Source organism: Lissotriton vulgaris, chromosome 8 (assembly GCF_964263255.1).
Source record: "Lissotriton vulgaris chromosome 8, aLisVul1.2, whole genome shotgun sequence".
NCBI lineage: Eukaryota > Metazoa > Chordata > Amphibia > Caudata > Salamandridae > Lissotriton > Lissotriton vulgaris.
In genome coordinates this window covers 227,413,450-227,437,462 of record NC_141696.1, presented here as the reverse complement: position 1 = coordinate 227,437,462, position 24,013 = coordinate 227,413,450, and the positions used below count along the sequence as shown (strand labels likewise).

Genomic DNA, 24,013 nt, shown 5'->3' with positions numbered 1-24,013 from the left:
CAGTTAAATTACCTCTCACAATAAGCTAAGCACTTACTGGTAGGGATGTTTACTCCTGACGATGGAGGAAGAGAGACTGGTGGAGGAATGTGGCCAGGAGGGCCACGAGGAAAGAAACCTACAAATTAAGGATGAAAACATTAATTTTAAAAGTGATTTCGAGTTTTTATGCTAAGGTTTGCAGGATTATCCCTGTTCAGTATCAGACTTATCTCCTGCTTCAATTAAAACGATTTACTCATGCTCGCCCTATACTTGAAGAAAAATAATCATGGAGTAAATGCATTTAAAAAAGATAACAAATTGACAAGGTACAGTTCATAGCTGGTGCAGCTTCAGAAAAGAAAGAATTTGCTTCAAAATGAACAACGGATTAATAAAGCATCGTAATGAGCTTCACTGATGTTTTCAGGACACAGTAAATAATGGAGCAGCAGCTTGCCTGTTCCACTACTTCGTTAGAAGCTCTGTTTCTGCTGGTGAGAAAAAATGTAGATGCTGGTTAGAACTGCTGTTGTAGCGTTATTTATTCACCAGATGCTGAATATGGATAGGCGTAAATATTTTTGAGTTCAGGAGACTAAAAGCTACTGATGCGATATTTTGTATAGCCAATTTATCCAGGTCTTGAGTTTTAATATACAGAGACAAACAAATCTAATCTCAAGTGCTTGCGCCCTAGACAACAGGTCAAACTTTGGTAACAAACTGACAGCTGTTAGCAGTTTAACGAATTCTATTTAATGGCAGCACTAAAAGACTGGAAAACAGACAATGTGCTTTTTCACAACATCTTTAAATGACGGGGTAAAATGTAAATGACACGTATATATGAAAATAAAAATATTCAATAAAACAAACCACGGTCACCGGACTGAGGGTCCAATCTGTAGATATTTTGGCTCTTTGCAGTTCTTCACGGAGTAAGATAAAGGTCTTATCAAATTCAAGAATATTGCAAGCATTTAACAATGCTTTTTGTTGCCAAAGAAAACGTCTTAATCCTTTAATGAATTTGGAACATTGGTTTTAAAGATAATACGCAAAAAGCCATTTGAAAAAAAGCCTGAAATGTGTTCATACTGTTTAAAAAAGTCCTTAAACCACTCGAGGACAAGCATTGGCAGAGACGATATGTTTGGCTCAGGCTACGTTTGTGTTTGTTCTGCCCCGGGAGCATATTTTCTTTAGGATCCTTAAGATTATTCCACTGCTTACATTAAGGGAATTACTGTTTTCTTTTTGTTTCAGCATTTAATGTGTGCAAGTGTTTTTTACCTCTAAAACTTTGTGTGCTGTCCCCTCTCCCTAAAACCTAGCGCACTCAGAGCTGCTCCTTCTGCCCCTCAAGCTCGTCTACTGCTTTGCCCATCTCTCTCCCCCGCCTCTGCCCCTCAAGCTCCTCTACTGCTTTGCCCATCTCTCTCCCCCCCGCCTCTGCCCCTCAAGCTCGTCTACTGCTTTGCCCATCTCTCTCCCCCGCCTCAATCGCTTTTCCTGCTCATTCCCTGTTGCTTCCTTCACATCCAAAACTCCATTGGTCTCCCACTATCCGCAGTTCTTTAAAAAAGAACAAATAATTTCAAGATGTCTAAAGACCCAGCAGCTGCCGTATGCTGCCAGGCTGCTACGCATGTTAAAATATGCTTTCAAGTAAAATGTAACTTTTTTGTTTACCAATCCAAGTAGTGCCCACGTAATTAATTTTAAAATGGTATGCATAAGTCAGTAACGTGCACCTATGTATCGAGATGCAGGCGTGACATCAAGCCTGGTTTTCTCTTTTTTTCCCTCAATGCTTCACAACATTGGCAATGTTGTTTTTTGCGGATGCTGCACAGCATTGGAAAAAAGTGTTGGCTTGGCAAAGCCAATAGGTCAAAAAGAAGAGACATACTGGCTTTTCCAATGCTTGTTTTTTATAAAGCAGGTAGTTTAAAGAGTGAGATGCAGTTGCAGCCTATACAGTGAAATTGCACCTTTAATCTGGTCATTCCAGGGTCAACACCATTTATTGTTAGAATATGTCCCACTAAGCACATTACGCATCCATGCTATGTCGGCTTCAATAGGCTGCTAAGTGATGAACTAGCTAATGTAAAAAATAGGATTTTCTACATGTCAAAGATTTCATTTCACATGTTCAGCTACCCAGAGTTGCAAAGGCAGGCCTACCGACACCATACTAAAGACCATAATGAAATCTATGGATAAACTAACCAGATAATGTTGGATCAATGTTTCATGCTTGGAAGCCTGAGATTATAAATGAAGGGTGAGATACAGTCTCCAAAATATTCAAGCGATTGGCATGAGTGGAACATTTTAAAATGAAAAATCCCTTCCACAGAATGGGAGAAGAACAGGAGGAGAGTAATCCACAGCTAAGAGTATTCAACAGAATGGGTGGTACTGAAGGTAATTAGCGTGTTCTTCTAGTGAATTAATGACAAAGTAGTACCTTTCAAATAGGCAGAGGGTTTAAGGAATGGACTTCAAATTAGGAAGTCCTACGTGACCAAGCACACAAAATGTTTCCCTTTGCGGACCAGACAGTCCAGGAAGTAGTCCTTGGTGAATGTGTTGACAGGTGTCCATGTAGCAGCCTGGCAGATGTCGAAAACAGGAACACCTCTAACCAGGTCTACAGTAATGGCTTGGGTTCTGGTGTAATGAGCCCAGAGGCACTCAAGGGGATCCTTCTAGGCCAGAAAGTAACATCTTGATGAATAGAACAATTATTCTCAACAGAAGCTTTGCATGTTCTTTTGATAATATACTTTTATTAGATTTGCAGTAAATAAATACCAAGCGCAATAAACAGAACAACCCCGAAGTGATTGGTGATATGCCTCTCATTGTTGAAGTGTACAGAATGTCATGCAGAACAGAGCACACAAAGGAGCCCGGCACTATACATCACGTAGGTCATTAAACAGTTCCACGCCTTTCGTTGAGAATCGAGGTTGACTCCCTCCTCTAACCCATAAGGATTATCCAAACCCCAGAGCAATACCTCTATGAGTTTGTCAGCCCAACCATACCCTGGTGTACTTATTCAGGCAACCCCTGGATTCATAGCTAGGGAACTCTAGAGTCAAGCAATTGTGTAGCTCAGAAGCTCATTTCTCAAGAGATGACATAACACTCCGGTACACTTGTGCAAATTTGTTTTTTGCCATCAGTAACTCCAAATGGAGCAAGACCTCCACGACCCCATCTGAATCAAGTTCTCAATGATATGCAGTACAGTAAGGTTACGTTCTGGTCGAAGGGGCAACCCAGCACATCTTCCAGTGTTGCCAGATTTGAATACTTCTAGGAAACCTGAGTTTAAAAAAAAAAAAATTGACTGAGAATATAGGTGGCGCAGTTCCAGAAATTCATAGAGAGAAACTCTGAGAACTACTGGACAGCACTGATTTAAGAAATTATTGTAGAAGGGATTCTCAGAAATGCACTCTATTCATTTGAAAGTCTTACTTTGGCTCCAGTTGCCAGAAGATCTACTTTAAAAATACATTCATTACACACAACACTAAATGAAAAGTGCACATTTTATAGGAGATAAAACTCAAGAAATACTCTCAGAAAAGGTAACTTGACTCCAGATCTTCCCAACTAAAAATAACACCTTAAAAGAAGAACACCTAGTGGCACAACATTCTCAGTCCAATCCACTAAAATCTGTAACTCATTGCTGCTAAGGATGAGACACTTAAACTCCTGGAATTCCAGAAGTTGGTGAAGATGTGGTTGTCACCCCCACCTAAATATATGAACAACTGCAGGCCATTCTAAATATTCTACCCATCAGTAAGACTGAAAGCACAGAATCCTATCCATTTGTGAGAATTCCCACAAATCCCATATAAACAAATTACAGAAAACAGAAAAATGTGTTCTTCATTGTTATACGTACAATCTTCAACTTGTAGTACATGTCCGATGTAAATGCTATCTGGCTGGCATTAAGACTGCATGAAGTACAAATAAATACTGCATTCATGTATCCTCCTTAATTTCAGTAGATTGGTTGCCGCAACTAAAGCATGTGCATCAAACTAAATTTACAGCAGAATTAATGGCATGCAGAAATGTTAATGAAGAACAAGTTACTTACCTATAATAATACTATATTTAGTGGATACTCTAATCACAGATTCCTCTCCATGGAATACTCCCCGGCGGCAATCTGGATCGGGAAAACTTTTCTGTAGCGATGCACCAACGTGCCACTAATTGGCAGCATGCAACTGCGCTGACGGCGTATCAACCTCCAAGTGTAGAAAATGAACAGCATATAAGTGCCACCCATGCGCGCTAAAATCAGTTTCATGCTTGACATATTCCACACCATCAGACGTGTAGTGTGAACAATTGGTTGCATCAGTGTGCAGGTTCCCACCTTGGGACCTTTTTAGATGTTAAAGAGGCTCATTCAAAGAATGGGAAGGTGAAGGGCAGGGAGGAATCTGCAGTTAAGAGTACCACCCAAAAAGACTGTTAAAAGGTAAATAACTCGTTCTTCTGATGGATACTTCAAACTGCAGAATCCTAATCTTATAGATACCAAAGCAATAACTCTTCTGGTGGAAAGTCTAGAGTAGATTCAGACAAAAAAGTCTTGCTGACTGATCAGGCAAAATGTTGTTTCTGCTGAATCTGGCTTTCAAACAATCAGTCTTGTGCAAACGTATGCATGTAGTCGTTCATGTAGCAGCCTGGCAGATGTCGAGGACAGGCATTTACGTGTGCCACAGCAGTGGTAGCAGCCATAGACCTGGTGGAATGGAATCTCAGTAGCTGCTTCTTAGGCAGTGCATAGCAGAACTCAATGCAAAGGACTATCGCACAAGTTACTACTTGTGTAACTATATATCTGTAAGAGACATTAGTTAGTGATACATTCCTTACCTTAGAATATCCCCAGGCGTCAGACTGGAGCCGGAAATTTCTGCGTAGCAATACCCCTGCCCGTCGGTAGGCGTCGTCTGCGGCTCCGCGTCAGTCGTCGTTAGCGCCGGAATGACGTCGGAGTACTTAGACGCCGCCCATGCGCGCTGACGTCAGTTCTGATACACAGCTTTGCCGCGCCAGATACGCAGAGCCATGATAGAACCAACACTGGTGCCATGAAACTAGGGCCCTGAAAGGGGATGACCTTAACCCTAGATATCGGTACGCAGAACGGGGAGGATGGGTCGGTAAGGAATCTATCACTAACTAATGTCTCTTACAGATATATCGTTACACAAGTAGTAACTTGTGCATCTGAAAGAGACACGTTAGTGATAGATTCCTTACCTTAGAATAGATACCCCAGCAATACCAACCCCGGTGGTGGGTCTGTGAACCAATAATCACACCAGAAAGTCCTGGAGGACGGAACAGCCAAAGAAGCCATCCCTCCGGACTTGACTGTCCAGGCAGTAGTGTCTTGCGAACGTGTGCAGCGAGGCCCACGTAGCTGCCTGACAAATGTCCTGTAAGGGGACTCCTCGGCCCAAGGCAGTTGTTGCCGTGGCTCGAGTGGAATGAGCCCGCAATCCAGCAGGGGGCTCCTTTTTGGCCATGGAGTAACATGCCTGAATACACAAGATGATCCACCGCGAAATGGTCCCCTTGTGTACTGCCTTTCCCTTCTTCGCGCCCACGTAACTAACAAAGAGTTGGTCATCCACCCGGAACTGGCATGTGCAATCTAGGTAATAAGAGAGCGCATGTTTTGGGTCCAGACGGTGGAGCCTCTCTTCCTCTTTCGAGGGATGCGGAGGCGGAAAGAAGGTGGGCAAGGTGATGGACTGCCCAATGTGGAAGGCTGTGACAACCTTGGGCAGAAAGGAAGGTCTTGTCCGCAACACAACCTTGTCCGGATGAACAGAGAGGAAAGGTGGAGTAGAAGAAGGAGCCTGGAGCTCACTCACTCTCCTGGCAGAGGTGATGGCAACCAGGAAAGCAGTCTTCAGGGTAAGAAGACGGAGAGGACAGTTATGGAGCGGCTCAAAGGGAGCACACATTAGATAAGTGAGTACAAGATTCAAGTCCCACTGGGGCATCACGAAAGGAATAGGAGGAACATGTGTGTGATGCCCTTCAGAAATCTATTTACAATTGGGGACTTGAATAAGGAAGGCTGATCAGGTAGCCGTAAGAAGGCGGTAAGAGCAGAAAGGTACCCCTTAAGAGTGCCCGGAGCAGAGCCCTGCTGGGCAAGGGAAAGAAGGAAGAGTAGAACTTCAGAAAGGGGTGCAGAGAGAGGGTCCGCAGCCTTTGCTGTGCACCATGCCACAAATCTGTTCCACCTGCAGGCGTATACCGACTTTGTGGAGGGACGCCTGGCTGCCAGAATGATATCACAGACTTCGGGAGGCAAGTCAAATGGCCTCAACTGCCGCTGCTCAATCTCCAAACTTGTAGGTGGAGACTGGACAGGTTCGAGTGCAGGACCGTCCCCTGCTGCTGCGACAGAAGGTCCTCCCGAAGAGGCAGACGAATCGGGGGATCGATTGACATGTTGAGTAGCTCGGGATACCAGTATCTTCGTGCCCAGTCCGGAGCCACAAGGATAACCTGGGCCCGGTCGCGCCTGATCCTCTTCAGCACTCTGGGATGAAGTGGTATAGGCAGAAAGGCGTACAATAGACCGCAACTCCACTCGCGACGAAAAGCGCCTCCGAGCGAGTGCCGCCTTGGAAATTCCAACGCGCAGAACTGATGACATTGCGTGCTCTCTTCTGTGGCGAATAGATCTAACCAAGGCTCTCCCCATTGCTGAAAGAGGCCTTGCGCCACGTCAGAGTTCAGATGCCATTCGTGATCCATCATGCACCGCCCTGGCATTCAGAGAGCCTGTGAGGTGTTGAACCACCAGGGTCACGCCCCGATGTTCCAGCCACTGCCAGAGGCGCAGAGCCTCCTGGCATAGGGTCCACGACCCCACCCCGCCCTGTTAGTTGCAGTACCACATGGCGGTAGTGTTGTCCGTGAACACCTGCACTACACTCCCCCGGACAGAGGGGAGGAATGCCTTCAGTGCTAGACGAATCGCCCGCAGCTCCAAAAGGTTGATATGGAGCCGGGACTCACTACGTGCTCTGGGCGGGGTAGGGAGAGGGATCTCCCACTGACCCAATCGCGGTCCGTGAGCCACCACTGCAGTTGTCTCGCAGTGCCCTCCAAGATCAATACATGATCGGACAGGTTGCCCTGATGCTGGGCCCACTGAAACTTCAGGTCCCACTCCAGAGCCCCCATCCGCCACCTGGCGTGATGCACCAGAAGGATGCAGGAAGCCATCAGCCCCAGAAGCCGCAGCGTCAACCTGACTGAGACACGGGATAACGGCTAAAAGATGGGAATCAGAGCCTGTATATCCCGAACCCGCTGTTCGGGAGGGTAAACCTGAAACTGCGCCGAGTCGAGAACCGCTCCGATGGAAGAGGAGCTTCTGAGAGGGACACAGGTGTGACTCCGTCACATTGATGGAGAACCCCAGCAAATGCAGGAGGTCGGCCGTAGTCTGGAGGTGGCTAACCACTGTCTGGGGCGAGCCCGCCTTCAACAACCAGTCGTTTAAGTAGGGGAAGACTGACACCCCTAACCTGCGCAGATGAGCTGCGACCACCGCCATCACCTTCGTGAACACCCGTGGGGCGCTGGTAAGGCCGAAGGGGAGCACGGTAAACTGAAAGTGCTTTTGGCCTACCGTGAACCGCAGGTAACGCCGGTGGGCCGGCAGGACGGGGATGTGGAAATACGCGTCCTGCAAGTCTAACACTACAAGCCTGTCTTCTGGGTCCAGTGCAGCTAGGACCTGAGCCAAAGTCAGCATCTTGAACTTCTCCTTCCGGAGGAAGCCGTTGACGTTCCGCAGGTCCAAGATAGGGCATAGGCCCCCTTTGCCCTTCTTGGGTACCAGAAACTAGTGGGAATAACATCCACACCCTACTTCTGACCCAGGAACGCGCTCGATGGCCCCCTTGGCAAGAGGGCCGTGACTTCCTCTTGCAGAAGTTGCAAGTGATCCCCAGACACGCAGTGGCATGGATGGAGGGGTCTCCTCGAAGGGGAGGGAGTAGCCCCTTCGGACGATCTGCCGCACCCACCTGTCCGATGTGATAGTGCGCCAGTGGGAGAGGTGATGGCGAACCCTGCCTCCCACAGGCGTCACATGGGCCTGAAAACTCGTACTAGGAAGGTTTCGAGGCGGGTGTTGTGGAGGGAGGTGTGGACTGGCCTTGCCGTTGTCCCCGACGGCCGCCACGGCGGTTTCCACGGCTGCCACCGCGCTGTTGAACATTTTGCGGCGCGTGGCTGGCAGCACGTGTGGGGGGCGCCCCTTCCGTGGCCACGAAAGGAGCGAAAGGCACCCGATTGCTGGCGTGGGGCCGTGAGGCCCAAGGACTTAGCCGTAGCCCTAGAGTCCTTAAAACGTTCCAGCGCATGGTCTGCCTTGTCGCCGAAGAGGCGACGGCCATCAAACGGCATGTCCAGGAGTGTGGCCTGGACATCGGCCGAGAAGTTGGCGGACCTCAGCCAGGCGTGGCGTCGAACCGCAGCCGTCATTCCCATTGCCATGCCCAGTGAGTCCGTTGTATCCAGTCCACACCGGATAGAATAACATGCTGCATCTCGGCTCTCCGCAAGGGTTTGGGCGAGTTTAGCCCGGACCTCCTCCGGGCATTGTGGCAGCACCTCCGCAACCGTGTCCCACAGAGTGTGGGTGTAGCGGCCCAAGAGACAGGCGGTATGGCTAACAGACTAAAACACCTTCTTCCCGAACTGTTCGTATCTCTTGGATTCCTGGTCGGGCGGAGCCGACGGGAATGCGGTCTGGGAGTTGGAGGCCTGGTTGACCAGGCTCTCCGGGGTGGGATGGGTGGACAAAAAGCATGGGTCGCCCGGGGCTGGGCGGTAGCGTCTGGCCACGTTCCTATCCACAGGCGGACCTGTGGCGGGCTTGGACCAAGTGCCCACAAGAACGTCACATAAGGCCTCATTGAACGGCAGCAGAGGCTCGCTGGAGCTTGACTGCGGTTTGAGGACCTCAGTGAGGAGGTTAGTCCTCACGGCCGCGGCGGGGAGCTCAAGGTGTAAGGCCTTGGCTGCCTTCGTCAACACTACACTATATGTAGACCCCTCCTCCGAAGCCACAGTCGGAGGGGAGGCAAATCCAGTGTCTGGCGATGTGTCAAGACCACTGGCCTCCCCAAGCTCATGTGTCCAGTACTGTTGAGACTGGCACTCCAGTGCCAGAGGGTCCTCAGACCCCTCCCAATCCTCCTCGTCACCCGTAACCTGTAAAGCAGGGTCAGAAGACGGGGCCTCCTCGTGGAAATAAAAATCTCCAAAGGCCGTCGGAAGCGGCGCCCAGCGGCGCCGTTCCGGCGCCAGAGTTCGACCGTAGGGGACATTGGGGACGGCGTCCACAGCGGGCGACACCCTGGGGGCCAGCACCGGTGAGGCCGTAAGGTCGACCGGCGACGACCCGGATCCGGAGAGGTCCTGCGGCACCGGGACCGAAGTCGCCGGCGGCGCCGGGGCCGAAGCACCCGGGGGCGTCTGAGCCGAAGCACCCAACCCGATAGGGCCTCCGGTTTGGACCGTTGGGCCCGAAGGCGCCATGGAACCCGACTGAGGAGGGAGGGACCTCATGCCCATGAGGTACCGCTCGATCTCCTCTGGCGTCGCGCCGTGCCCAGGGACCCGAAGGTGTGGGGAAGGCGGCGACGCTTGAGACTCCAGCAGAGCCGCGTGGGCGGTGTCGCTTGAGCCCCAGGCCGCATCGTGCGAGCGTCGGGGTGGGTCGGAGGAACGATGACGTCGCTCCGACCTCTCATGCATCTTACCTGAGGACTTGGAGCCTGACGACCGGTGTCCACTCCCGGAGCTTCGATGACCCCGACCTCGCGACCTGTCCCTCGACCTCCCGTGGGACCGGGACCGGGAGTGGCGCGTGGCTGACTGCCGCAGCTCGAGCCGCTTGCGGGACCGCTCCCGCCTAGCCTTCAACGTCAGGGCCCGGCAGTCGGAGCAGGTTCGATCGTCATGGTTGAGGCCTAGGCACTTCAGGCACCCGCGATGGGGGTCCGTGACCGACATCAGTCGGTTGCACTTCGAGCAGGGCTTGAACCCGGGCATCCCTACTGGCACCGATAGAGTCTAAGACTCGAATAACAAGAGTGATCAAAAAGATCAAAAGTTTAGTCAAAAAATGACTAGGGGTAGAGCTTCTCCGGATCTGCGCTAGCTGGCGCGGAAAAAAGAAGAACTGACGTCAGCGCGCATGGGCGGCGTCTAAGTACTCGGACGACGTCATTCCGGCGCTAACGAACAAGTTACTTACCTTCGGTAACGATATATCTGTAAGAAACATTAGTTAGTGTTAGATTCCTTACCTTAGAATATCCCCAGGCGTCAGTCTGGATCCGGAAACTTTTGCGTAGCAGTACCCCTGCGCGTCGGTAGGCGTCGTCTGCAGGCGTCCCCTGCGGCTCCGCGTCCGTCGTCGGCGTCGTGCGCCGTGATGACGTCGCTGGAGTACATAGACGCCGCCTCCGCGCGCTGACGTCAGTTCTTTGCACACCGCATTTCCGCGCCAGGAGACGCAGAGCCATGAGAGAACCAACACTGGTGCCATGTAAAAACTAGGGCCCTGAAAGGGATGACCTTAACCCTAGGTATCAGTTCGCAGAACGGGGAGGATGGGTGGGTTCGGTAAGGAATCTAACACTAACTAATGTTTCTTACAGATATATCGTTACCGAAGGTAAGTAACTTGTTCATCTGAAAGAAACACGTTCGTGTTAGATTCCTTACCTTAGAATACATACCCCAGCAATACCAACCCCGGTGGCGGGTCTGCGAACCAATACAAAACTACACCAGAAAGTCCTGGAGGACAGAACGGCCAAAGAAGCCATCCCTCCGGACTTGACTGTCCAGGCAGTAGTGCCTCGCAAAGGTGTGCAGCGAGGCCCACGTAGCTGCTTGGCAAATGTCCTGCAAGGGGACTCCCCGGCCCAGGGCAGTAGTAGCCGCCGTGGCCCGAGTGGAATGGGCCCTCAGCCCAACAGGAGGCTCCTTCCGAGCCAAAGAGTAGCACGCTTTGATGCAGAGGACGACCCATCGAGAGATGGTTCGTTTACAGACCGCCCGTCCCTTCTTCGCACCCACGTAGCCAACAAACAGTTGGTCATCCACCCGGAACTGGCGTGTGCGATCCATGTAAAATGAAAGCGCACGTTTTGGGTCCAGACGATGGAGCCGCTCTTCATCCTTTGAAGGATGCGGAGGCGGGAAGAAGGAAGGGAGGGTGATGGACTGCCCGATGTGAAAGGCCGAAACAACCTTGGGCAGGAAAGAAGGTCTAGTCCTCAGAACCACCTTGTCAGGATGAATGGACAGGAAAGGAGGTTGGACAGAAAGAGCCTGGAGCTCACTCACTCTCCTGGCAGAGGTGATGGCAACCAGGAAAGCCGTCTTTAAAGTCAGGAGACGGAGAGGACAAGAATGAAGGGGCTCAAAGGGAGCACACATCAGGAAAGTCAGAACCAGGTTCAAATCCCACTGAGGCATCACAAACGGAACAGGTGGAAACATGTGAGTGATGCCCTTCAAGAATCGAGTTACAATCGGGGATTTGAACAAAGAAGGCTGATCAGGAAGCCTCAAGAAGGCTGAAAGGGCAGAAAGGTAGCCCTTGATAGTGCCCAGAGCAGAGCCCTGCTGGGCAAGAGAAAGAAGAAACAGAAGAACCTCCGAAAGAGGGGCAGAAAGAGGGTCCACAGCCTTTGCTGTGCACCATGCCACAAATCTGTTCCACCGACAGGCGTATACCGACTTAGTGGAGGGACGCCTGGCTGCCAGAATAACATCACAGACTTCAGGAGGCAAGTCAAATGGCCTCAACTGCCGCCGCTCAATCTACAAGCATGGAGGTGGAGACTGGACAGGTTCGGGTGGAGGACCGTCCCCTGCTGCTGCGACAGAAGGTCCTCCTGAAGGGGCAGGCGGATCGGGGGACCGACTGACATGCTGAGTAGCTCGGGATACCAGTACCTTCGAGCCCAGTCCGGAGCCACAAGGATAACTTGGGCCCGGTCGCGCCTGATCTTCTTCAGCACTCTGGGCAGAAGTGGTATAGGCGGAAAGGCGTATAACAGACCGCAACTCCACTCGCGCCGAAAGGCGTCGCCGTGCGAGTGCCGTCTTGGAAACTCCAACGCGCAGAACTGATGACATTGCGCGTTCTCTTCTGTGGCGAATAGATCTAACCAAGGCTCTCCCCATTGCAGAAAGATGCCTCGCGCCACGTCCGAGTTCAGACGCCATTCGTGATCCATCGAGCACCGACGGCTGAGTTCGTCCGCCCTGGCGTTCAGAGAACCTGCCAGGTGTTGAACCGTCAGAGTCACGCCCTGACGTTCCAGCCATTGCCAGAGGCGCAGAGCCTCCTGGCAAAGGGTCCACGACCCCACTCCGCCCTGTTTGTTGCAGTACCACATGGCGGTGGTGTTGTCGGTGAACACCTGCACTACACTCCCGTTGACAAAGGGGAGGAATGCCTTCAGTGCCAGACGAATCGCCCGCAGCTCCAACAGATTGATATGGAGCCGGGACTCCGCCGGAGACCAGATGCCTCTGATCTCTGCCTCTCCCAAGTGGCCACCCCAGCCCTGGAGGGACGCGTCCGTCACGACAACGTGCTCCGGTTGGGGAAGGGAGAGGGACTTGCCCCTGACCCAATCGCGGTCCGTAAGCCACCACTGCAGTTGTCTCGCAGTGCCCTCCGAGATCAAGACGTGGTCGGACAAGTTGCCCTGATGCTGGGCCCACTGAAACTTCAGGTCCCACTGCAGAGCCCGCATCCGCCACCTGGCGTGATGCACCAGAAGGATGCAGGAAGCCATCAGTCCCAGCAGCCGCAGCGTCAACCTGACCGAGACTCGGGATAGCGGCTGAAAGATGGGAATCAAAGCCTGAATATCCCGAACCCGCCGTTCCGGAGGATAAAACCGAAACTGCGCCGAGTCCAGAACCGCTCCGATGAAAAGGAGCTTTTGAGAGGGACACAGGTGTGATTTCGGCACGTTGATGGAGAACCCCAGGTCGTGCAAGAGGTCTGCCGTCATCTGAAGGTGGTGGACGACTGTTTGGGGCGAGCCCGCCTTCAACAACCAATCGTCTAGGTAGGGGAAGACTGAAACCCCCAACCTGCGCAGATGGGCTGCGACCACCGCCATCACCTTTGTGAACACCCGTGGGGCGCTGGTAAGGCCGAAGGGGAGCACGATAAACAAAGTGCTCCAGGCCTACCGTGAACCGCAGGTAACGCCGGTGGGCCGGCAGGACGGGGATGTGAAAATAGGCGTCCTGCAAGTCCAACGCTACCATCCAGTCTTGTGGGTCTAGAGCAGCCAAGACCTGAGCTAACGTCAACATCTTGAACTTCTCCTTCCGGAGGAAGCCGTTGACGTTCCTTAGATCCAAGATAGGACGTAGGCCCCCCTTGTCCTTCTTGGGCACCAGAAAGTAGTGGGAATAGCAACCACGCCCTATTTCTGGCCCAGGAACGCGCTCGATGGCCCCCTTGGCCAAGAGGGCCGTAACTTCCTCCTGCAGAAGTGTCAAGTGGTCCCCCGACACACGGTGGTTCTGCGGTGGCATGGCTGGAGGAGAGGTCTCGAAGGGGAGGGAGTAGCCCCTTCGGACGATTTGCAGCACCCACCTGTCCGAAGTGATCGTGCGCCAGTGAGCGTGGTGATGGCGAACCCTGCCACCCACTGGCGTCACATGGGGCCGAAAGCACGGACTAGGAGGATTTTGGGGTAGATGCTGCGGGGGAAGGTGTGGTCTGACCCCGCCGTTGTCCCCGACCGCCACCACGGCGGTTTCCACGGCCGCCACCGCGTTGGAAGGATTGTTGCGGCGCGTGGCTGGCAGCACGTGTGGGGGCGCCCCTTCCTTGGCCACGAAAGGGACGAAACGAACCCGGTTGCTGACGCTGGGTCGAGAGACCCAAGGACTTGGCCGTGACCCTGGAGTCCTTGAAGCGTTCCAGCGCGTGGTCCGCTTTGTCACCGAACAGGTGACAGCCATCAAACGGCATGTCCATCAGGGTATTCTGGACATCAGCCGAAAAATTGGCGGATCTCAGCCAGGCGTGGCGACGAATCGCCACCGTCGTAGACATAGCTCTGCCCAGCGAGTCGGTCGTATCAAGACCACACCGAATTGAATATTTCGCTGCATCTCGGCCCTCAGCCACAGCCTGACCGAGCTTTGCCCGCACCTCCATGGGGCATTCTGGCAGCAGCTCCGCGACCGTATCCCACACAGAGTGGGTGTAGCGGCCCAAGAGGCAGGCGGTGTTGCAAGACCGCAGGCCCAAACTAATGGACGAGAAGACCTTTTTGCCAAACTGGTCATACCTCTTGGATTCCCGGTCGGGCGGGGCCGACGGGAATGCGGACTGGGAGGTCGAGGCCTGGATCACCAGACTCTCAGGAGTGGGGTGGGTAGACAGGTACTTGGGGTCGTCCGGACAAGGACGGTGGCGCCTGGCCACGTTCCGATCAACAGGCGCACCTGAAGCGGGCCTGGACCACGTGCCCAACAGAACGTCAGACAAGGCTTCATTAAACGGCAGCAGTGGCTCCAGTGGGCATGACTGCGGTTTGAAGACCTCGGTGAGGATGTTAGGCCTCACGGCCGCGACGGGGAGCTCAAGGTTTAAGGCCTTGGCAGCCCTCATCAGCACCACAGAATAGGCAGCTCCCTCCACCGATGCCACGGAAGGAGGAGAGATCAAACCAGAGTTAGGAGAGTCGTCCAAACCACTGGCATCCCCCAAGTCACCTGTCCAGTCCGGGTCATACTGGCACTCGCGAGCCAGAGGGTCCTCGGACCCCTCCCAACCTTCACCGTACTCCTCATCCTCTCCGTATTCGGAGTCAATGATGAAGACCGGCTCCTCGGGTTCATGGGCCCCATCGGCGCCGGGACCGGCGTCGAGCGACGCCCGTCCGGCGCCGCGTCCGGCGTCGGAGAAGGTAAGGGGACGGCGCCGCCCGGAGCCGGCGTCGGAACCCCACCGCCGGCCGGAACCGGCAGCGGAGAACCGGCGCCGCGCGGGGGCGGCGTCGGGGGTAACCCCGATGGCAATGGCGCCGGGGAGGCCGGAAGACCAGCCGGCGCCGATCCCGAAGGCCCCTGCGGCGCCGGGGTCGGAGCCGTCGGCGGCGCCGGGGCCGGAGCACCCGACGGCGCCGAGGCAGGGACACCCGAACCGCCAGGGCCCCCAGACGGTAGCACTGGGCCCGAAGGCGCCGTAGGCCCCGTCGGAGAAGCGAGCGCCCTCATGGCCATGAGGAACGCCTCGATCTCCTCAGGCGTCGCGCCATGCCCAGGGACCGGAGGGTATGAGGCAGGCCGCGCCGGCGACTCTCGCGGAGCCGCGGGGTTGGGGTCACCCGAGCCCCCGGCCGCATCGCGTGAGCGTCGGGGGGAGTCGGGGGTACGATGACGACGCCCCGACTTCTTGTGCTTTCTACCTGACGAGCCTGACGAGTGGTGTCGACTTCCGGAGCGCCCGGCGCGGCTCCGCGACCGCTCCCTCGAACGCTCTCTCGACCTCCGGCCGGACCGGGACCGCTCCCGGTCCCGACGTGGGGCCGACACCCGGAGCTCCAGTAGCTTGCGGGACCGCTCCCGCCTAGCCTTGTTGGTAAGGGCCCAGCAGTCGACGCAGGAGTCCACGTCGTGGTCGGGGCCCAGACACCGGAGACAGAGGCGGTGATGGTCTGTGACCGACATCGTGCGCTCACAGTCATCGCAATTCTTAAATCCAGGCATCCTATCAGGCACAATAGAAAAAAAAACAATCGAAAAACTTGGTCAAAGACCGGAGTACTGCTCTTCAGATCTGCGTCCACTGGCGCGGAAAAAAGAAGAACTGACGTCAGCGCGCGGAGGCGGCGTCTATGTACTCCAGCGACGTCATCACGGCGCACGACGCCGACGACGGACGCGGAGCCGCAGGGGACGCCTGCAGACGACGCCTACCGACGCGCAGGGGTACTGCTACGCAAAAGTTTCCGGATCCAGACTGACGCCTGGGGATATTCTAAGGTAAGGAATCTAACACTAACGTGTTTCTTTCAGATGATGCCGACGACGGACGCGGAGCCGCAGACGACGCGCAGGGGTATTGCTACGCACAAATTTCCGGATCCAGTCTGACGCCTGGGGATATTCTAAGGTAAGGAATCTATCACTAACATGTCTCTTTCAGATTATCTTGACAGGGCCCTTTTCTGCACATCCGATAGAAGCCTCTTCTCTTTCAATGGATGAGACAGGGCAAAGAACATATGCAGGGTGATCAATTGCTGAAGATGGAAAATAATAATTTCTTCAGGCAAGAAGGCTGCTCAAGCTGTATTGACCAGTGTAAAAAAAAATAGGCGGTGTAGGGCAGTTTCACCCACAGTACCTGAAGCTGTGTCCTGAGATGAGCTGAAGTAATCGCAATGATTAAGATAGTCAAGAGATGTGGCGAACAGCTTTGCATCAGTTCGAAGAGCATGTATATGAGAAAGGTTAAGACCTAATTAAGGTCCCACTAAAACCTTAAACAGTTTTTATACACCTCAGGCACACGTAAAAAGGCAGACAAATAGTTCCTAATGCAAAGCAAACAAAGGGACACTCGACAGCTTGGATTGTAAAGGGCCCAAAAAGTGGCTATCACATCAAGCCACATACCGGTCTCATCAACCAGCATATATGTATTTTGTGAAAGGTTGCCTCGAAGCAAGGATAACATCCACCACTACTGGTGGCAGATCAAACACAGTCAACTGCTGTACTCAATCTCTAGGCTTGGAGGTGTAAAATGCTTAGATTCATGTGGAGGATCCTGTCCTGGTGCTGAGATAGGGTATCCTCCCGAGAGGGGCAGCCTGATTGCTACTCAGGCCCAGAGGCTCCAGGTACAGCACTCTCCAGGACCAATACAGAGGTACTGGAACTACTTGGGATAGATCCTTCTTGATCTTTTTCAAAACTAGGGGTGGAGAGTTAAGAAGGCATACAGGAGTCCAGAATTTAATCTCAGTCAGAACACACCCCCTAGTGTGTCTACAATGTGCATTTGACGGTGGTAACAACATCTAGCCAAGGTCCCCCCCCCCCCTGCTGGAAGACTCCCTGGGCCACCTTGGGATGTAGATGCTACTCCCTGTGCCACCTTGGTATGTAGATGCCATGTGTGGTTATGTTGTGTGTATTTGTGAAGTGCACATTCACCAAAGAGGGTATCCTGGAGCCAAGCAGATGTATACGACTAGCTCTTCCTATGGTTGGATAATTGAAAAGCCAGGTGTTCAGTATCTTGCGGAATTCCAGATTCGAGGAGGGTAGTGTGAGGCCGTTCCACGCTTTCGGAGTGATGCACTAGTTACTTACCTTCGGAAACGATATATCTGTAAGAAACAGTAGTTGGTGTTAGATTTCTTACCTTAGAATATCCCCAGGCGCCAGACTGGATCCAGAAAGTTTTGCGTAGCAGTACCCCTGTGCGTCAGTAGGCGTCGTCTGCGGCTCCGCGTCCGTCGTCGGTGAGGCCGGGATGACGTCGGAGTACTTAGACGCCGCCCTCGCGCGCTGACGTCAGTTCTTATATACAGCTTTTCTGCACCAGAAGCGCAGAGCCATGATAAAAACAGACACTGGTGCCATGAAACTAGTGCCCTCAAAGGAAAGAACCTTTGTGGACCCGTGTTATGAACATCATCGTATCATGACGATTTTGGTATCAGTAGAACGAGAATGATTAGAATACTATGCACAAGCATTTGTCATATTCGGGTGACGAAATCGCCCTGAAATCAGAGTTTCCGTCCTGAACCCTCGGGTTCCATTTTTTGAACGGCAGCCATTTTGTGATTGCCCTCACATAGGCCAATGACTAAGGCCAAAAAAGAGTCTGAAGGACACGTATACCTTTGCTGACTCCTCTGTGAACTGGGCAAGCTGACTACTGCCTGAAGCCAAACCTGTTCGGCCAGTTCCTTTCCCAGTGGCCGAATGAGATTAGTATCAAGGCACAACATATCATAAACCTCCCATCACACACAAACCATGCCAAATCTTACACACACCTGTCCCTGTTTCTTTCTTTATGACTTGCTTTACGAGGAGCAGGTGCCCGTTTTTATTGGGGGTCCGTCGATATCTGATGAAAATATTGGGCCTTGCCGGGTAATTGATTGTGGGCTGGACAAACTGAAATATGGGCTTGTCATCATGACTCTGCTTTTTCTTTGAAGTGAAAATATGTGAATGGTCAACTGTAAAATAAGGAATGTTGCCTAAAGCATAATATTTTGTATAAAAAGAGAAGGCTGGCTTTGTAAGATTGAGCAGTCTCCTGAGAATATACACCGTGTTGTACTTCTAGGATACCTGTTACTGGCTGCAGCCAATAAATACGATCTTTGACTTCACCAAGAAGACTGTGTTTCTGTAGTCTGAATCAGGAAGGACTCGAAGTCTTAGGGTGTGTTCCCTGGCACCGCTGGGTTCTTAAAAACCCAGTACTTCACCTTAACCCTAGATATCGGTTGGCAGAACGGGGAGGATGGGTGGGGCGGTAAGGAATCTAACCCCAACTACTGTTTTACAGATATATTGTTACCGAAGGTAAGTAACTTGTGCATCTGAAAGAAACAGGTTAGTGTTAGATTCCTTACCTTAGAATAGATACCCCAGCAATATCAACCCCCGTGGTGGGTCTGCGAACCAATGATCACAACAGAAAGTCCTGGAGAACAGAATGGCTGAAAAAGCCATCTCTCCGGACTTGGCTGTCCAGGCAGTAGTGCCTAGCGAACGTGTGCAGCGAGGCCCACGTAGCTGCCTGACAGATGTTATGCAAGGGGACACCCCGACCCAGGGCACTAGTAGCCGCCGTGGCCGGAGTGGAATGGGCACACAGCCCTACAGGAGGCTCCTTTTTAGCCAGTGAATAACAAACCTTTATGCACAAAACAACCCATCGAGAAATGGTTTGTTTGTGCACCGCCCGTCCCTTCTTAGCGCCTACGTAACCAACAAAGAGCTGGTCGTCCACCCGGAACTGGCGTGTGCGGCCCAGATAGAATGAGAGCACACGTTTTGGGTCCAGACGGTGGAGCCTCTCTTCCTCTTTCGAGGTATGCGGAGGCTGAAAGAAGGTGGGCAAGGTGATGCACTGCCAAATGTGAAAGGCTGTCACCACTTTGGGCAGGAAAGAAGGACGCGTTCTTAAAACAAAACAACTTTGTCCGGATGGACAGTAAGAAAAGGAGGCTTAGAAGATAGAGCCTGGAGCTCACTCACTCTACTGGCAGAGGTGATGGCAACCAGGAATGCAGCCTTAAGAGTAAGAAGACGAGATAGGAGAAGAATGACATCCCTGATCTGCGCAGATGAGCTGCGACCACCGCCATCACATTCGTGAACACCCGAGGGGCGCTGGTAAGGCCGAAGGAAAGCACTGTAAACTGAAAGTGCTCGTGGCCTACCGTAAACCGCAGGTAACGCCAGTGGGCCGGCAGGACGGGGATGTGAAAATATGCGTCCTGCAAGTCCAACGCTACCATCCAGTCTCCAGGGCAGCTAAGACTTGAGCCAAAGTCAGCATCTTGAACTTCTCCTTCCGGAGGAAGCCGTTAACGTTACGCAGGTCCAAGATAGGGCATAGGCCCCCTTTGCCCTTCGTGGGAACCAGAAAGTAGTGGGAGTAACAAACAGACCCGACTTCTGGCCCAGGAACGCGCTCGATGGCCCCCTTGGCCAAGAGGCCCGTAACTTCATCTTGCAGAAGTTGCAAGTGATCCCCGACACGCGGTGGTACTGCTATGGCATGGCTGGAGGGGTCGCCTCGAAGGGGAAGGAGTTGCCCCTTCGGACGATTTGCAGCACCCACCTGTCCGATGGGATGGTGCGCCAGTGGAGGTGGTGATGGCGAACCCTGCCCCCCACTGGCGTCAAATGGGCCTGAAAGCTCGGACTAGGAAGACTTTGAGGCGGATGCTGCGGAGGTGGATTTGGACTGGCCTCGCCGCTGTCCCTTGGCACCTCCACGGCGGTTACCACGTCCGCCGCCGCCGCGCTGGATGTTAGTCTGCTGCCCGTGGCAGGCAGGACGTGAAGGGGTGCCCCGTCCTTGGCCACGAAAGAAGCGAAAGGCAGAAGTTTGCTGGCGCTGGCCCGACAGGCTCAAGGATTTGGCCGTAGCCTTGGAGTCCTTGAAACGCTCAAGCGCACTGTCTGCCTTGTCGCCAAAGAGGCGAAGACCATCAAACGGCATGTCCATGAGTGAATTCTGGACATAAGCTGAAAAGTTGGCGGACCTCAGCCAGGCGTGGCGGCGAACCGCCACCGACGTGGAAATGGCCCTGCCCAGCTAGTCCGTGGTATCCAGCCCACATCGAATAGAGTACAGTGCTGCATCTCGCCCTTCTGCAAGAGCTTGAGCGAGTTTTGCCCGGGCCTCCTCCGGACAACCCGGCAGCACGTCTGCGACCGTGCCCCACAGAGAGTGGGTATAACGTCCCAAAAGGCCAGCAGTGTTGACCAACGCAACCCCAAATTAAGTGAGGAGAACAGCTTCTTACCAAATTGATCATACCTTTTGGATTCCCGATCAGGTGGAGCCGTCGGGAATGCGGTCTGGGAATAAGAGGCCTGGATGACCAGGCTCTCGGGGGTGGGGTGGGTGGACAGGAAGCTAGGGTCGCCCGGGGCCAGGCAGTGGCGTCTGGCCACGTTCCGATCTACAGGGGGGCCTGTAGCGGGCCTGGACCAAGTGCCCAACAGAACTTCAGAAAGGGCCTCATTAAACGGCAGTAGAGCTCCGAAGAGCTTGCCTGTGGTGTAAGGACCTCGGTGAGGAGGTTAGTCCTCACGGCTGCGACGGGGAGCTCAAGAGCCAAGTCCTTGGCCGCCCTCGTCAACACCACGCTGTAAGCAGCCCCCTCCTCCTTAGCCACGGTAGGAGGGGAGACAAATCCAGTGTCGGGCGAAGTGTCACCACTGGCCTCCCCAAGCTCAACTGCCCAGTCCTGATACGACTGGCATTCCCGTGCCAGAGGGTCCTCAGACCCCTGCCAATCCTCCTCGCCTCCCATCTCCTCATAGTCAGGTGCAAAGGATGGGGCCGGATCATAGAAGAATTGCTCTTACCTCGGCATCGAATGCGGCGTCGGGCGACGCCAGTCCGATGCCGGATCCGAGCCGAGGACAACGACGTCCCAGGACGGCATAGAGGGCGACACCCTGGGAGTCAGCGCCGGATGAGGGGTCGTATGGTCGACCAGCGGCGACCCGGATCCAGTGGGGCCCTGCGGCGTCGGAATTGAAGTAGCCTTCGACCTCCTCCTCGACCGTGAACGGCGCGGGCCGACTGCCGGAGCTCGTGGAGCTTACAGGACCGCTCCCGCCTAGCCGTTGACGTCAAGGCCCGGCAGTCGGGGCATGACTTGTCGTCGTGGTCGGCCCCAAGACAATAAAGGCACCGACGGTGGGGGTCGGTAACCGACATCAGGCGGTGACAATCGGTACAGGGTTTGAAGTCGGGCATCCCTATCGGCACCGAGAGTCTACCGACTCGAAAAGGGACCCAAAAGGGATCAAAAAAGTTTGTCAAAAAGTGACTAAGAAGTACTGCTTTTTCCGGATCTGCGCTTGCTGGCGCGAAAAAAAAAAAGAACTGACGTCAGCACGCGAGGGTGGAGTCTAAGTACTCTGACGACATCATCCTGGCGCCAACGACGCAGACGACAGACGCGGAGCCGCAGACGACGCCTACCGACGTGCATGGGGTACTGCTACGCAAAACTTTCCAGGTCCAGTCTGACGCCTGGGGACATTCCAAGGTAAGGAATCTAACACTAACCTGTTTCTTTCAGATGTAAGATTACGTCCGTCCTCCTGATCTGGTACTGTGTATACATGGGATATGTGCATATAGAAATTCTGTGAAGCAGAGGCGTCTTTGTGGTTTTTGGAAGGAGATGTGACTTTTCTGGAAAGTGGGGCCTCAACATCAACACAACCTGGGTCTGGATTGGTTGCTGAGACGTGTTGGTACTGGACCAGAGGGAAGAAGTGGCTCAGAGGGTACATATAGAGCAGAGGGTGAACTCGCCAGCAGTAATCTAGTAGAAACTCTGGTTGTGCCATAACAAATTGAGGAATCGGCTCCAAAGTCAGCTCACTTCGGGAGCGGGACCGTTGGAGAAACCCACATGCTTCATTACGGAAGTGAGAATGGCAAGGAGCAGCAGAAGTCCGATCTGAGCACTAATGTTTTTGTGATCAACGTAGGCCTTGGAGGGCGATGAAGACCAGCCTCTAGAATGGCTTTGTTGACTCCAGGAGAGTGACTGGAACTATGACTTGGAGTAGGACTTGGTGCAGTCCTGACACTTTATCTTCTTGTGCTAGGCTACAAAGTTTCACTTCACGTTCCCTGCTGGCCTTCAAGTTCATCGATACATTCTCTGCAGGTCTTTAGGTCATGACTTAACTCTAGGCACAAGAATCAAATTTGGTGGGGATCTGTCACTGACATCTGCTTGCAACAGCCCTTGCAGGGTATAAAACCGGTCAACATAAGAACAGACACCAGAGCACGTGAGCGGCGCCTATACAGGAACAGCACATCATTCACAGAGCTGAATGGCATCAGTGCAGACACCACAATCTGTAACGCAGTAGTATTACTGAAAAGTTTCCGGATCTAGACTGATGCCCTGGGAATATTCAAAAGATGAAGAATCTACAACTAGATAAGAGTCTCCGCCAGAACACCAGATGCACTTAATAGAGATCCGAGACAGACATCTGCTTGCAACAGTCCATACAAGGTTTAAAAGCTGTAGTCTTAGGGCAGAAGGACACATTCCCTTGCACACTGAAAACAAAAAGTGGAAACATCTCTTCACAGAGTGAAGAAAAGGAGGAGCACAACTCCAGATCAATGTTTGAATGCGTAGAAAGGAACGGACGACAGCGCACATCGTGGTGCTTATATGCAGCCCTGCTAGTCACTTCAGGCGGAATGGATCTGCACAGCACCACCTACCTCCACGCACACATACTGCTGTTTGAGTTTTTTATAATCAGTCTGGTGCCTGGGGATATTCACAAGGTGAGGAATCTGCTATTTTAAGTATCCTTCAAAAGTGAAAGAAACACTGTGTGCTCTCACCGCCATTTGTTTTCAGCCCTTAACTGTACCATATCTAAAACGGCTCCCATAAAGGGAAGCCCCTGCTTAAGCTCGATGACTGAACTCCAATGTTGGCAGGAGGTTTGCCACTGTCTGAAGGTGGTCTACGACTGACTGTGGCAGGCCCGCCTTAAACAGCAGGTCATCAAGACTAAAAGCTGTGTTTCAGTACTGTATAGTTAAAGCCATTGAATTATTTGTGATTTAGATTATTTTGCTTCTATATACGAATTGTACTATAAAACCTGCAAAATAACAGCAGGGCATCAAGGTAGGGGAAATTTGCATCTCTATCATCCAGAGATGGGCAACAACTTACACCATCTCATTACACCCTAGTGGGCAAGGGGAGCACGGCAAACTGAAAATCATCCTGGCCTATCTTGAGCCTCAGGTAACGTCTGTGCAACTGCAAGACTGGTATATAAAAATGTACCCTGCCGGCCAAGAAAACCTACGATCTAATAGCTCTGGGCTAACATGAGAATTATAAATTGGTCCCCCTTCAGAAAGGCATTCAGAGGTTGAAGTGCCAAAGGCCACCATCCTCCTTGGGCACAAGAAAATATAATTGCAGAAACAGTCTCCTATTTCTGAGTCCAGAAACCTCACTAAGGCTCCTTTGGAGAGGTAACTTTGCATCTAAAACAGAACGGAGACGTGTTTCCCCTGAGACTTGCTCTTATGTGTAGTGGGGAGATTTAGCAGACAAAAATAAAGGACAATCTG

General features: G+C 52.7%; 1 protein-coding gene across 1 annotated transcript in view; it reads right to left on the bottom strand.

Annotated features, from left to right (window-relative positions):
• The window catches only part of SCAF4 (SR-related CTD associated factor 4), a 915,362-nt gene that overhangs the window by 180,711 nt on the left and 710,638 nt on the right, over positions 1-24,013 (bottom strand). The window contains exon 21 of the mRNA XM_086934003.1: positions 38-118. Coding sequence (XP_086790129.1) covers positions 38-118 — 81 coding nt within the window. The remainder of the gene's footprint in view (positions 1-37; positions 119-24,013) is intronic.